This window comes from Canis aureus, chromosome 31 (genome assembly GCF_053574225.1).
Source record: "Canis aureus isolate CA01 chromosome 31, VMU_Caureus_v.1.0, whole genome shotgun sequence".
NCBI lineage: Eukaryota > Metazoa > Chordata > Mammalia > Carnivora > Canidae > Canis > Canis aureus.
In genome coordinates this window covers 39497009-39513931 of record NC_135641.1, presented here as the reverse complement: position 1 = coordinate 39513931, position 16923 = coordinate 39497009, and the positions used below count along the sequence as shown (strand labels likewise).

At 34.9% G+C, this 16923-nt stretch overlaps 1 protein-coding gene across 3 annotated transcripts in view; it reads right to left on the bottom strand.

The window, feature by feature from the left end:
* The window catches only part of PRKCI (protein kinase C iota), a 72673-nt gene that overhangs the window by 6763 nt on the left and 48987 nt on the right, over positions 1-16923 (bottom strand). For all 3 annotated transcript variants that reach the window (XM_077880307.1, XM_077880306.1, XM_077880308.1), the window contains 8 exons: positions 11950-12126; positions 11429-11526; positions 10339-10425; positions 8178-8313; positions 4305-4392; positions 2971-3096; positions 2342-2421; positions 173-262 (listed from right to left, as the gene is read on the bottom strand). In XM_077880307.1, coding sequence (XP_077736433.1) covers positions 173-262; positions 2342-2421; positions 2971-3096; positions 4305-4392; positions 8178-8313; positions 10339-10425; positions 11429-11526; positions 11950-12126 — 882 coding nt within the window. The remainder of the gene's footprint in view (positions 1-172; positions 263-2341; positions 2422-2970; positions 3097-4304; positions 4393-8177; positions 8314-10338; positions 10426-11428; positions 11527-11949; positions 12127-16923) is intronic.

Here is a 16923-nt window from a genome sequence, read left to right as displayed (position 1 = left end):
CATTAAATTAATATCCTAAGCTTTTATCTTAAAGGCTTTTTAAAAAGCACTTTAGAGAGTGCTTTTAAGTTACTGAAGCCATGATATATTTTTCAACATTCTTTTAAGATAATTAAATTTGGCCCAAGATAATAATGAAACCTAATAGAGAAAACAATGAAATTTTACAGACCATATCCCAATCGACATTTCGAAAGAATGGGTGTCCCTGAATATCAGCAAATCCTGTTTGAGGATGACAACCCAGCCGTTCCTTTGGGTCCTGTGGTGGGAAGAAAGGTTTCAAGAAATGGGTGGATGTCAACCTTTAAGGATAAATCATCTTTGTGACCTGGGTTTTGTGTCTATTATGTCTGAAATCAGAATGGTCTGCCTTTCATTTCTACACAGTACAACACTAGACTCAGATGAGTATCTGAAGCTTGTGACAAGTAAGATTTCCTCACGGCTCTTTCTCCAGCTATCATGTGATTATAGCTGATACAGGTCACTACTCCTTACTAAAGAAAAATGGGAGGAAAAAGCAGCAGAATCGTTTGCGCAGCACCCTGATGTTTCTCTGGCCTAGGTTAGAGTGCTGGTCAAACCCCAAACTTCACAAGTTTGTTCTTAGCTCATTTTAAAATCCCTATGCTCAATTACAGCAACAAACCATAATCTGTGTATACTACTTACTACTACTACCATTATGTGAACCACTAGACAGAAAGGGGCTGCAACTTATAAAAAGTCATGGCTTACTCATTATTGTGAATGAGAACATGTTACCATTTTCCTTTCCAACGAAAGGCATTTTATTTTGAATATTAAAACCTCTCATCTTCAATTTTCAGTGTGTTAATACTTAGGTTTCCACTTTAAATCTTTCCTCATATAAAGTACTCAAAAGCTTCAATTTCTTATTTTATTAAAATTCATCTTATTTATATATTTCCCTTAGAAGGTAAATGCACATCAACCTTTCTAACCTACAACTTATTTAAAATAAGATTTATGATTCCCAAGATCTCTGTGATATGTAAGAAGCAGATCTGGTGTCTGTCCCAGGTTCTTAACAAAGAGCTTCTGAAACCCTTACAATTTCAAGAGTCGTAGAAGGGTCTTTCATTATTCATAACAAGTCCCTTTCAATTATACCTTAGTTTATACTAATGAGGGGACTCTTAGTGGGCCTGTAATAGCTTCAGGATGGGATCTGGTTGCTGGAGGAACCAACCATGTGTTTAGAGTTTAACTTTCAGCCTCATTTTCAGAGGGGCTGGAAATTGAGTTCAATCACCGATGGCCAGGGATTTAATCAACCATGCCAATGTAATGAAACCTCCATAAAAGCCTCTGAACCCTGGGGTTCGGAGCACTTCTGGGTTAGTGAACACATCCACGTGATGTGAGGGTGGTGCACCCCAACTCCATAGGAACAGAAGCTCCTATGCTCAGGAACCTTCTGGATCTCACCCTGTGTACCTTTTCATCTGGTTGTCCATTTGTATCCTTTAAAGCAAACCAGTGATAGTAGATAAACCATTTTCCGGAATTCTGTGAGCCATTCCAGCAAATTATTGAACCTGAAATGGGAGGGCTGTGGGAACCCCCAACTTTGTAGCCAAGTCAGACGAAGTATGGATATTCAGCACCTGTGACTGGCATCTGAAGTGATCACAGTCTTGTGGGACAGAGAGCCCTTAAACCCCTGGAATCTGATGCTAACTCTGGGTAGTTAGTGTCAGAAATAAATTGAATTGTAGGACACCCAGTATGTCTGGAGAGTCGGAGAATTGGTTGTTGGTGTGGAAAAAACCTCCATGTTTAGTGTTAGAAGTGTTAGGAGTAAAAACTGTTCAGAATCAATCTTGGATCTTAAAACTCTTCTACCAACCACAACAAATAATTGAATGATTTGTTAAGACCAAGGACAGCATTTCATTTCTTCCGAATTTTATCTAGGGCTTTTGACATGATAATCTGTAGGGAACACTACTGCCAAGTGCTCAGTAAGTAATGAGTTTCTATGAATAATGATCCAAAGAAAACTGAATATCAGTGTGGTTGAGGCTATCCCCAAAGAAGTCATTTTTCCCTAATTGTGTACATGGTATGTATCATTTACATTAAAAACATCATATGTAATATATAGCTGGGGGTGAATTACATTCCCAAAATGGAAAGGACAGCTCATCTCAGGATCTAAGGCTGTCAAATTACTCTTTGGTTAAGAGACAAATTCCAGATCTAACTAAAAAAATTATATACACTGATGTTTTGGAACTCTATACTGCCTGAATATTTACAGTTTCATTTATAAACAGATAAACTGCTAAAGATTTTTATATGCAACTTATACCTTGTTGAGAAAACTCTTCAGAACACTTGCAGCTTTTACAGACAGAGAACGTGGTATGCGTATTTGTTTTTCCAAAATAACTAGAAAGATAAAATTATGGCATTATTTAACTTTTACATGGTTTCAATCTTTGCATTTTTATTATACAAAGGCATTCTAGCAGAAAAACAGACATTATGTATATTACACTTTAGCTTATGCCTGTTTTTCTTCAGTTTGATTCTTTGTATTTCCAATCATGGGCCCTTTTTTTCCATCTTTTGATTCTCTTACACTCTTGGTACCTACTTTTTTTTCCATATTGTTCTTGGACTTATGCACTCACCCCTGGGGTCCATGTAAAGAGACTGTCCTCTCTAGACACAGGATTCCTTCCTCCAACCTCTGTGATACACAATCTGAAGGAACCTCTTTGTATATTTTTGAGTTTGAGAAGGTAGTTGGCAAATGGACTGAAGGTATGGAGGTAGGAAGATATATTTTTTTAAAAACTGAAGACTCATGTATTAAGAAGTATACTGTCCAGATTATTTTCCCCTTTCTTACTCAAATTAAAAATGTGAGGCATCCTCATTCATGCTCTAGAGTAGGTTATTCACAGAGAATCTCTGTAAAATATTGTAAATTACCTTGGAAGAGATAATCCTCTGTGTTTTGATCCGGGTTATCAGAGCTTCCAACAATATCAAATGGAGATCTCCCTGCCATCATCTCAAACATTAGTACTCCAAGGGCCCACCAGTCAACACTGAAACCTTCAGTAAAAAAAAATTTTTGAAGCAACAAATAATCTGTTCTGCACTCTTGAAAGTCAGTAACTTGAAAGTCATTATATAATTTAAAAACAAACATTATTAAAAAAACTAAACTCTAAACGTATTAGAACTATCGTGGTAGGCACTGAAGATTACAGGAACAATTTACTTAACAATGGGGAGGTACCCAAAAGATAACTTTAAAAATAAAATATTGGAGGGGTGCCTGGGTGGTTTAGTCAGTTAAGCACTCAGCTCTTAGCTCCAGCTCAGGTTGTGATCTCAGGGGTCATGAGTTTGAGCCCTGCATTGGTTCACGGTCAGTGCAGTCGGCTTGGGATTCTTTCCCTCTTCTTCTCCCTCCCCTTCTGCACCTCCCTCTATCTGCACAGGCTCCTGCTTTCTCTCTCCCTAAAATAAATAAAATCTTTAAAAATAAATGAAATACTGGAAATTAAACATGTTTCTTTTCCCAAATATGCCTGTAATTTCAGATTCCTGACCTATATTTAATATGTTGTTTTTGAGGATATAATTAAATTGTATTTGAGGACAACTTTCCTAGGTCTGAAATCTGATCTTTTGCTAGCCGATTAAAGATCTTTGAAGGACCTTGGAATCAGATTATGAACAGCTGTTGGAAGTACCCATCCTCCTATACATCTGCTGAAATCAGAGGGCCAGACCCAAAAAGTCAAATGTATTCTTAAGATAAATATATCCTCTGGTTCCTGACAAGCAGTCAATCTTTCCCTCATTTTTCAGATTCCTGAAGGAAACATCCCAGGAAATGTGGACAATCAGTCAGGACTCTGGAGTTACATGGCTAAAATGTAAATCCCTACTCTGCCACTTTCTAGCTGTATGACCTCAGGCAAGTTATTTAAACTTCCTGTAAAATGGGAATTAGTGCTTACTTCCTAGGATTATTGAGAGGCCTAATTAATATGTGTAAACTGCTTATAATAGCGCCTTATACTTTTAGTATTGCCATTAATAAAAAATATTATCCGTATCTGTACTCCTAAATACTGCTAAGGCCCCTATTGTCTCCGATTTCATAGTTTACATAAGCTTTCATGCAGATTTTAAGGGGATAAAGTGTATAAGATTAACATTTAAATACTATAGTGTACTATAATGCAATCAATACCACATTTTTAACCACCCATCTAGCATGCACATAGCTAAAAATATTTATTCATTACCATAATCTTCTCCTCTTAAAATTTCAGGAGCAATGTAATTGGGAGTTCCACAGAAAGTGCTGGTTGTATCTCCTGGCCGTAACCCTTCCTTTTATAAAAAAGAAAAGAAAAAAAGATGTAGTAAGATAGAAAATTATCTTCTAAATTCATCTCTTTTATTTCACCTATTATATAAGCTCAGCATTTACAGGTAATATATTCAGCTTAAATAAAATATCACTAGCACGGTTGTCCATATTAAAATCACAAGTAACCACTAAATAGCTTATAGAAAATCTGTCCTTATTAGATGTTGGTAGAGTTCAATTAAGACAAAAATTACTCTTGATATAATTTATATTCAAGTAAAAATGTAATACAAAAATTTAAATTGTATGAGTAAAAGGAATCATATTTTATGAAGAAAAGCACTGTGTATCCCATCTCCTAACACAAGCACTCCAGCATTATGATGTTTCCTTCTGGTTGTTTTCCTAAAACACAAATTTTTTGATTTTGTATTTCAATAGATATTGGGTGGAAAAAATTAAGACAAAACATCCTGATGTGTATAAACAGAGAAACTACACAATAACAATGGAACAATCACCAAAAAGTTATAACAAACTTGTATGTGCCGAACAACACAGTCTCAAAATACAAAGAGTAAAAATAGACAAATTAGAAAATTGGAATGAACATTTTTATGCCCCCAAAGTGCATATGCTGAAGACCTAATATGATAGCACTGGGAGATGGGGGCCTTTGGGAGGTAATCCTTTTTTTTTTTTTTTTTTTTTTTAAAGATTTTATATATTTATTCATGATAGACACAGAGAGAGAGAGGCAGAGACACGGGCAGAGGGAGAAGCAGGCTCCATGCAGGGAGCTCGACGTGGGACTCGATCCCAGGTCTCCAGGATCACGCCCTGGGCCAAAGGCGGTGCTAAACTGCTGAGCTACCGGGGCTACCCCTTTGGGAGGTAATCCTGATGGGATCAGTGTCTTTATAAGAAAAAGAGAGTTCTCTCTTTCTCCTTCTGCCATGTGAGGATACAACAAAAAGACACATCTGCAAACCATGAAGAGTGCCCTTCACCAGACCCTGGTTCTTCTAGTACCTTGATCTTGGACTTCCCAGCCTCCAGAACCATGAGAAATAAATGTTTATTATTTAAACCACCTAGTCTATACTGTATTAATATAGCACCCTGAACTGGTAATACAATCCCCAATCATGACAGGTGATTTTAACACATCTATATCAGAAAATGATATACAGATCAAAAAAATTAGTAAGTGGAAAAAGCTAGAGCTAAATATATATATAATATATATACTTACAGAATATGTATAATCTATGTACATGTGAGAAGAGGAGGAAGAAAAGAAGAGTGTGAAGGAGAGAGACTCCTTGCGTGAAAACAAGAGATTACATATTCTTTTTTAAGTACATGTAGGATACTGATCAAATACTAAGTCACAAAGGAACTCTGAATATATTTTCAAAGAACCTGTATCATTCAAACCATTTTCTGGCCACAAGGCAATTAAATAAGAAATTAACATCTAAAAATAAGCTAAATAATATTAAATATACAATCAAGCAACCAAGAGAAAGACAATTCAGTTTTGCGAGTTTCACTGTTTAAGTAATGCATGCCCATTATGTGATGCTATAAAATAGAGCAACACATATATAATTGAACAATGTTATATTTTAGAACTTTATTTAATGTTATATTATAAACATTGTACTTTGTTATGAACTCTTGGTAAACATCTTCTTAATGACTTCATAATCCTATGTTCTGTGGTCATACCATAATTTCCCTAATCATTCTCCCTAACAATGGCCATTTAGATTATTTATAATATTTATCACAAACTACAAAAAAAAATTTTGGTCATAAAGCCTTCCTCACAGACCAAAATATTTACTCAAAACATCCCAGAGGCAGAAGTATTAGATAAGAGTGTGGCTGTACATCTTGAAGAATCCTGATACAACCAACTGCTTTCCAAAAGATTGTAACACTGCATATATTCATCAATGATACAAAAGAATACTCATTTCTTTAAACCTGATAATCAGACTATTATAATTTTAAAAAATAGTATTTGGCATGCAAAAATGAAGTCTTATTATTAAAATGCGTACACTTTGTAACAAGGTTAGTATTCTTCATGGGTTTTTTTTTTTTTTTGCTATTGTTATTCAGCTTTTCTTTTGACAAATTATAGACTTTTATGTTATTGTCATTTTTCTTCTGAAATAAGAAAAAAATCCACTGGGAAAAAAGTGACAGGGGTGCCTGGGTGACTCAGTCGATAAAGTGTCTGCCTTCAGCTCATGTCATGATCCCAGAGTCCCGGGGTCAGGCTGTGTTGGGCTACCTACTCAGCAGGAAGTCTGCTTCTTCTTCTCTGTCTGCCCCTCTCCCCCTCTCTCCTCTGGTGCTTGCTCGCCCTCTCAATCAACAAAATCTTTAAAAAAAAATTACGGATAAAAAAGGTATTACGAATTTCAGTGATGGGTACGTAGGGATTTGCCTATTGAATCTCTGTTTATGAATAAAGATTTGCATATTAGAAAACTGTAAGGAAACAGAAATTTAATATAAAAAAAGATGAGGGCAGCCCGGGTGGCTCAGCAGTTTAACACTGCCTTCAGCCCAGGGCCTGATCCTAGAGACCCAGGATTGAGTCCCACGTCAGGCTCTCTGCATGGGGCCTGTTTCTCCCTCTGCCTGTGTCTCTGCCTCTCTCTCTGTCTCTCTGTGTCTCTCATGAATAAATAAATAAAATATTTTTTAAAAATAAAATAATAAAATAAAATAAAATAAGATGAATGTCTGAGTTATGTACCTAAAAGTTATGTACCTAAAAGCAAAAATACCTTAGGTAAAGATTTTCTTTTCTAATGTTGAACAGATAATAAGGTTAAATCTTCAATACTTAGAATGTCTTACTTATGTTAGCATTTAAATAATCTCCAAGCTCTGGAGGCACTTCCCTCAGGTGAATGGGAGTGTAACTCACACATTTACATGCTTGTTGCCATATAATTGTCCCCCCCCCCTTGCCATATAATTGTATGAGGATAATTATATCTCACTTTTTTTTAAAAGATCTTCTTTATTTATTTGAGAGAGAGAAAGAGGGCACACAAGCAGGGGGGTGGGGTGGGAGAGGAAGAAGCCAACTCCCAGCTGAGCAGAGAGGCCAACGCAGGGTTCAATCCCAGGACCCTGGGATGATGACCTGTTCTGAAGACAGATGCTTAACCAGCTGAGCCACCCAGGTGCCCCTGTCTCAGCTATTTGTAACAAGGAGAGCAGCTCCCTACACATTTCGTGGAAAAACACTGGACCCTTAAATGAAACACTGTTAGAAAAAGAATAAAGTACTAAAAAATAAAAGACATGTCCTGAGAGTTAACAGAAATTCTCATTTTGTTCTACTGTACTTTATGTCAAATGTTTAAACTTTACATATAAAAAATGATAGATTTCCTAGGAAAATCTTGAATGCATTATCAAGAATTACAATTAAATGGCAAAAACTGGTAGGTGACATGCAAGTAGTTACGCTGAAGTCATGGGATTGCAAACAATTTTCATTTCCAAATTTTCTTCAATAGTATCACAACATTCAAGATAAAAAGTTACAGACATAAAAAGAAATAAACTCTTATTATAGTACATATAACACTCACAGAAAATATGGAATTTTATAAATGGTTAGAAAATACATACATCTGTCTTTGTGCTAAAATTCCAAAAAGTATCCCAAACAAAGCAGCAATCACTTCACCTTTAATAATACTGTTATTTTACCAAAACAATTTTATGAGCTGCTAAGAGCTTCTGATTAACTAGAAATTTCCCTCACCTTACACATGCCGTAGTCAGTGAGCTTAATGTGTCCTTCTGAGTCCAACAATACATTGTCCAATTTCAAATCTCTATAAATTATCCCTCGTTCATGAAGATAATTTAATGCTAGGCTGATTTCTGCAGAGTAAAATCTAAAAATGAAAAATAATTCATTTGATTCAAATCTTTAAATTGTGATAAATTTCTAGAAGTTCAACCCCCATCTGCAAATGATAACACCAAAATCATGTCAAAAGATTTTTTATCTCCCAGTGTTTTTAGAAACAACACCAAAACACAAATTGAAGTACCACTTTAAAGTATCTGAGCCCAAAACACAATCATAAAAGTTCTAGTTTACATTAAACTCATACTTTTCATAAAATTATTTATTTGCAAGTCTCTATAGAAGTTCTTTTTTTTTTTTTTATTTTATTTATGATAGTCACACAGAGAGAGAGAGAGAGAGAGAGAGGCAGAGACACAGGCAGAGGGAGAAGCAGGCTCCATGCACCGGGAGCCTGACGTGGGATTCGATCCCAGGTCTCCAGGATCGCGCCCTGGGCCAAAGGCAGGTGCCAAACCGCTGCACCACCCAGGGATCCCCTCTATAGAAGTTCTTAATCTAAGTCCTTGGATAGACTTCAGGCAGTCCATACTGCTACAACCAGAGGCACAGTTGTGCATACATGTGTACATGTATATCTTCTATAAGGGTTTCCATAGCTTTCAGCACTTCTCTAAGAGACAAATGATCTCCCCAAATGCTAAGAATCACTAGAATAGAGAAAATACTAAAAGTTCTACTCAAACTATAAAATCCATACCAAAATTTTAGGGAGGGAATTAAAATTATTATACAATCATACTATTTGATATTAAAAAGCTTTTTAGAACTGTCACTAACTCATTGGTGATAACCAGAACTTTTGACCTGAATGATGAAAATGAAACACCCAAGTTGGTTCATTGCTACTTTGATGAATGTTATCAAGATCATGTATGGAGGTGCATATAACACATACCTTCTCAGCTACTTAATTCTATGAATAAAGAACTTGAGTCTTTATTTTGTACTTTGGTTCCCAGAAAAGCAAAGATGAAATAAAACCAGAACTGACACTTGAATACCATAAAAACTACTTTCCACCAGGTCCAACTGAACAAACGAGAACAAATACAGGCTATGGTCACAATTAGAAATATCATTTGTGGCTCTGCCATGAAGGGTGATCATTTACTAAAGACTAAATACAGGAAATGAACATACAGGAAACTAAAAAAACAAGAAACAAAATCACAATGTGGCCTGAGATTGGATTAGTACTATTTCTACCTTCTGATAAAATTGAAGGATACTATCTCTTTTGACAAGAAATAATCAATGTACCAGCAAGATCTCCATTAAATAAGTATCTATAAAAATAAAAATTTTAACCTTTATTACATGCATATACAAACTCATATGCTTCATTTTGGCATTACTTTTGTGGAACACAAAAGGGTAAGAATTATTGCTAATTATGAGTATGAATTGAACTTATCCAAGATGATCCTTCCCCACCTAATTCCTCCAACATATAAGCAATTTACAATCTTACATAATAACATCAAATTAAAGACATAATATTTAATGATATATTTCTCTTAAATATCAACAGGTATGAGATCAGAGTTAAAAAAAAAAAAAAAAAAAGCCAAAGGTAGAACAATTCAAAAAGTATCATCACAAGAATAGTCAGAATTACATAATAGTTTAAGAAGAATTGCTTTATTACTCTCAAGCTTTTACAAATAGTATTGAAAAACTGTTAGAGATCACTGTAAGCCTTAGATAAATGTTTGTAAAGTCATCAATTATTTCAATTATGGATGCTGAATAGACAAAATATTTGTAAATAATTGGGTTCTCCCTTTAACACTGTTTATACTTTTCAACTGCCTATATTTATATATATGTTACATGTTATACATTATAATGTAAACTAGCTTTTGGCTTAGCTCCTACATGACTTAAAAAAAAAAAAATAGCATCGAAATAAGTGATTTATCTACTCTTTTCAACCACTGACACATAAAAAGTCCCACAGCATTGTCAATTTCCCTCGGCCTCCTCTCTGCACCCCCACACCAGCCTCACCTCCAGCAAAAATCCAACACAAACAGTACACATTTACCTGGCATGTTCTTCAGGAAGTTTTCTTTGTCGCTGCATATGAAACATTAGATCTCCTCCATTTACATACTCTATGACAAAGAACAATCTAAAACACAGGAGAGATAAGAAACAAAACAAATGAACATGGGGGGTGGCAAACCAAGAAACACTCTTAACAAACTGATGGTTACTAGAAGGGAAGTGGGTGGGGGGGATGTGAAATAGGTGATGGGGATTAAGGACAGCACTTGTGAGGAGCAGCAGGTGTTGTGTGGAAGGGTTGATACACCATATTGTACACCTGAAACTAATATTACACTTTATGTTAACTAACTGGAATTTGAATAAAAACTTTAAAGGAAAAAAAAGTATTTTGTAACTAAAAAAAAAAAAAAAATCAGCAGGACTTAAATCCAGGAACTTGACATGTCAGCAGGCTTAAAAAAATAAACACAGGAGAGAGCACATGAAACCAAGATCCAAAATTAGGCAGTGTAACTTGGCATTTTAAACATGACAGAGTGCTCGCTTTGACAGCACATATACTGAACACTACAGAGACCAGTTGTAGAAGACATTCTATAGATTTAACCTTAACAAATATTCCAGGAATTTGGTGGAAACAAAGGGTAGCTGAAGGAGAAAGCTGTTAATCACAGAAGATACAAGAAAATAAATCAGCATAATTGTGTAAACAGTTTCTTCTATTTGAAAGTAGTACCACTAGAATTCAGAGCCTCATTCTTACCCCAATTTTAGCATTTACAGGATAAGTCATTTGCAACTGTTAACTTAAGATAAAGAGGTTAGGATTTCCCCCTCTAGTTAAACTCTAGGAAACTAAGTACTAAAACTAGACTCTTAGAGATATGTATGACCTAGTTTTGTTTTGTTTTGTTTTTGCCTAATAAAGCCAGTAATTTCTTAATGATGATCCAATGTTAAAATATCACTGACTGGGGCATGAGTAGTAGGAAATTTTAAGCATAGTACTGTTGTGTCCATCTCCATGTCTTCCACTTCCGGCTTATAGTAGAAAGCAGTTCTCATTGTGTGATATACCAAAATGTGTAAAGCCCAGTAATCATCCCATTATCTTTCAATCTTACCTGCTTTCTGTCTGAAAGCAAGAATGCAGCCCAACAAGAAAAGGATGATTGGATGCCTGCTCGAAAACATGTTTCTCTGTCTGGACCCAATCAATATCCTATTTCAAAATATGAAAGAAATCAATGTCAAACTGAATTATCAAACTGTGGTTAATTTGTTCTTAGTACTTCAATTACCATAAACACAATTAGTAATAGGCTAGATATCAAAAGCATTGATAATCATGAACAAGAGCTTATGTACAAAGAGAAAAATACCACCAATAAATCTTTCAGTATTATGAAACGGTCTAGAAAACTTTTACGAAGCTCACGTACTTTCCCTTAATAATATGGTTTTTTATTTTTTAAAAATCTAGTAATCATCATATTACATGAAATATATCTTATGTAATCTGTTTGAAGCATATATTTAGAAAAGTAGACTGAAATTACAAGACACAAACATTGAGGTTTCCTCTGAAATAGTATACTCAAGCCAATTTAACGGTTCAGAAATCATAAAACATTATTGGGCTTACCTCATCATCATTGACCAGCTCTTTTTTCACAACTTTCATTGCATAAATACGATCTGTTTTTTTTAATCGCACCAACAGAACTTTGGCATAACTTCCTCTGCCTATTACCCGAAGCAAATCAAAATCCTGAAGACCTAAACTGGATGAAGCTTTGCCACTTTCCCTGGTATTCATTGCCTGTCGAGAACAATTATATCAAAGTTATACCTGGAGGAATTTTGCATAATCCATTATATTTCTAACACCTGGTTATACCTAATGTGATTTTAAAATATCTTCTAAGTTCTTCATTATTCTTTTCTTAACTCATTCCAAACAATAAAATCAAATTACTCAAGAGGTAGGATAGATTCATGAATTGAGGTCAGAGGGATAGTGATAGGAAGTTGAAATCTGAGAAGTGTTAAAGGGTATCGTAAGATCTGATAAATTTGGGGTATGGAGGCAATGAAGATACATGAATTTAAAAAATGACACTAACTTTGATGACTGGGAGACTGAAGGTATACTGACAAAATAACAAAGTATGCACACCAAATAAGATCGACAGATCTGGTGAGATAATAGACTTGGTTTTTCATACTGAAGACATAAGCTACAATGGGATATCAGGAATAAAGAGTCTACTGGAAGTTTGATACATGAAATCTGAACTAATGGGAGGACACGCTCAGAAACATTTTTAGAAGCTATAGACAGAAAATAAGCATGAGGCAGCTTAACTAATAGAAAACATTCTTTTCTACACAATGTCAAGGCTCCTTTGGAATGACAAAATCACCCTTATAATTCACTTACAACTAGAAACTTAGGCTTCTGGTGATTTATAGAGAAGACTGAAGATAGTTTTGTTTTGTTTTGTTTTTAAGATTATATTTATTCATGAGAGGTACCCAGGTACCCCGAAGATAATCTTTTTTTAACATATCTGCAAAATCCCCTGCATACAATCAACAGATGTACTCATAAGAATTAAATATGAATTTTTTCAAGTGAAGAGTATCAAGACACCAAAGAACAGATTTTGAGAAAAACTGTAAGCACAAAAGTATTAAGGAAACTGAAGGAGAATGATGTTTCAAGAAAAGGGTCACTTACAAAAATCTAGAAATAATAATCTGATGTGGTAACAAGGATAAATAAAGAGGAGTAAAAGAAATTGGATTAGAGCAGATTAAGAAAGCATAGAATGGTAAGAAGATAAGGCAATATACAGACTTCAAATGTGTTTGGAAACTATAAAAGAGAATTACATGGAACAAAAGCACAATACCTTCACAAAATCAGTAACAAGGCAGCAGTGAGAAATCAGTGGAATGTCACCCTCAAAGGGTCTAAAAAATAACCCTGCTGATCTATAAAAATAGCCTTCAAAATGAAAGTGCAATAAAAACATTTTTCAGGGCAGCTCTGGTGGCGCAGCGGTTTGGCGCCTGCCTTTGGCCCAGGGCGCGATCCTGGAGACCCGGGATCGAATCCCACATCAGGCTCCCGGTGCATGGAGCCTGCTTCTCCCTCTGCCTGTGTCTCTGCCTCTCTCTCTCTCTGTGACTATCATAAATAAATAAAAATTAAAAAAAAAAAAAAAAAAAAAAAAAAGGACAGACATACAAGAAGGAATGCAGAGCAAAAATATAGTGTGGATAAACCTAAATAATGACTGTTTAAAAACACTAGTACGGGGCACCTGAGTGGCTCAGTTGGTTAGACATCTGCCTTCAGCTCAGGTCATGATCCCGGGGATATGGGATTGGACCCTGAGTTGGTATCCCTGTTCAGCCAAGAGTCTGCTTCTCCTTTTTTCTCTGCTCCCTTACCCACTCATGCTAATAAATAATTTTTTTAAAAAAAGCACTAGTACATATAAACAAAGCATACATAGAATTTTAAAATATGTAAGAAAAAATTTGAATACGAAAGAAGTAACACCAAAGACAAGGAGGGAGAGTGAGTAAATTTAAAGCATTCCTATGGTCCTTGCATATCCAGGGAAGTGGTAAAAGTATCATTAATAATTTGCATTGAATTTAAGTAAGCTAAAGATGTAAGATACAATCTCTAGAACATCCAGTAATTGAGTAGGAAAGAATGTCAAACAAGCTAAAAGAGATGAAAAGGTAATAATAAATAACCCAAAAGAAGGCAAAAATAAGTAGCAAAGAGTGGGGACATAGAAAACATAGTAAAATGGAGAATGTTTTTAAAAGATTTATTTGAGAGAGAGAGAGCAGGAGTGGGAGGGGGAAAGGAGAGGGAGAGAGAATCCGAAACTGGCTCCATGCTGAGCTGAAGAGCCCGATGCAGGGCTCCATCTCACAATCTTTTGAGATCACGACCTGAGCCAAAACCAACAGTTGGACGCTCAACCAACTGCACCACTCAAGTGCCCCATAAATGGAGGATTTAAAAACAAATCAGTAATTCATTTAAATATAAATACATTAAATGTAAAATATACACAAATAGTAAAATACATTAAATACTATAGCTAAGGACTGTCAAACTAAAGAGGGGGGGAAGCTCAACAATATGATGTTAACAAGGCATACCTAGAGTATATGGGTACAGAAAGATTAAAACAATTTAAACATGTATATATATAACATGTAATCACTAACCAAGACCGCTGTAGCTAACATGTAATATATATAACCAAGACTGCTGTAGCTAAACCAATAAGACAAAGTAGTTGTAGCCTACTATGGTAGGCTGACTCTAAGATGTCTCCCAGTACTCCCCACCATCTAGTATTCATGCCTTTGTGTTATCCCTTCCCCTTGAGTATGGGCTAAATGTAGCGACTTGCTTCTAATTAAAGAAATATGGCAAAAGTGATAGGATGTCACTTCTGAAATTAGGTTACAAAAGACTGAGTTCTATTTTGCTAGCCTTCACGCTCTCTGGATCTTACTGCTTAGCTCTGATGAAATAAATCAAGTTACTTTGTTATGAGTTGCCATACAGTGAGGTCCATGTGGTAAGAAATAGAATCCTGCCAACAATTAGGGAAGTATATAAGCAGCTTCTTTCCCAGTCAAGCTTTGAGGGAACAGCGGTCCTTGCCAGCACCTTGACTGTAGCCTGTATGGGATTCTGAGGCAAAGGACACAGATAAGTCATGCTTGGATTCCTGACCCATGGAAACTATGACATTATAAATCCTGTTTAAAGTCACTACATTTTGAGGTTATTTGTGACATAGCAATTACCTAACATAATGACTTTAGGGCAAAAAGCATTACCTATAAACAGAAAGGGGTATTTCATGATGAAAAGGGGTTAATCCAATTACAGATATTATGATTCTAAATTTGTATGTACTTAATAACATGGCCTCAAAATATATAAGGCAAAAGCTAACAAAACAAAAAAGGAACAGATATATCCACAATGTAACTTTGTGGTAGGCAAAGAACAAACAGCCAGTGAGGTAACAGAGATGGAATAACATCATTAATAATCTTGACCTAACTGACCTGTACAGAACGCCACACCCAACAACCATAAAACATACTGTATTTGAAAATACATATGGAACATACACTAATGCCTATGTGCTTGGCCTTCAGGCAAGTTTCAAAAAAAAAAATTCAAAGGGCAGAGATCACACACAACGCATTTTCTAATTTGTAGTGGAATTAAGTTAGAAGTTAAAAATTTTCCCAAATATGTAAAAAGAAGTATACTTTAAAATAATGCTCTGATCAAAGAAGAAATCACAATAGAGATTAAGATTTATTTTACAGTGGATGACAAAAAAGCCTAAGGAGATAGAGGAGAAATCAATGCATTAAAAGAGCAAATAAGGATTCAATAGAGAAGAGCTAATTCTCCAAAAAGATTAATAAATTAATAACCCCCCAGGAAGACTGATGAAGAAAAAGAGAATACACAACTATATAAAAAGAGATCCACAACTATATAAAAAAATCATATATCATGACACATGGAGTTTATTCCAGAAATGAAAAATAGGCTTATCATTTGAAAATTAATAAAGTTTACATATGACCAACTCCAACTCCACAAATGTCACAAAATGTTTCTGATAAAATTCAATTATCTTGTCATGATAAAGACAAAAATCTTAGCAAACTAGAAGTAAACTCCCTCTATAAAATGAAAAGCTGTAGCAAACATCAATATTAGATTTCCCACTGAGATGTAAAACAAGACAATGATATCTGATCACTACTTTTTTTTTTGATCACTACTTTTTTTCAACGTCATTTTGGTCATCTGTAGAGGTCTTTTCTAATTCAATAAGGAAACTATAAATCTTTAAGATTTGAAAATGAAGGAATGACACTTATTCATAGATAAGATGATCATACAGAAAATCTAAAAGGATTTGTGGATAAGCTATCAGAATTAATAGGCAAATTTAGCAAAGTGTCAGGATACAAAGTAATTTAGGAAAAACCTTATTCTATATAAGAGTATTAAATAGACGATCATATTTTAAAATAATACCATTTACATCAAATACCTATAGTTCAAGGACTCTGAAAAATACACTGACATAATTTAAAGAAATCCTAAATAAATGAAGGATTATATCATGCTCGTGGTTTGAAGATTTCATATTGTAAAGATGTCTTTTTCTGAAATGTACCAGTAGGTTTGGTTTATCTCTTGATTTTGTGGAAACCAGCAAGCTGATTCTAAAATTTACATGAAATTTAAAAAGCCAGAAAGAGTAGCCAAGATAATCCCCAGAAGAGCAAAGAATTAATTTTACTACAAAGACTTATTATTATAAAACTATAATAATCATGAAGCATGATATCCGATAATAATAAAATAACAAAAGAGAATCCAGAGTGAGATCATGTAATGAGCATATTAATTGATGAAGAGATAGCTTTTCAGAGTAATGAGGGAAGGTACAGCCTTTTCAATATCTTCAATAGGCTTGGGAAAGACAGAGGTTTCTTAAGGCCCAAAAGCACAAAGGAAAAGGAAAAGATACAT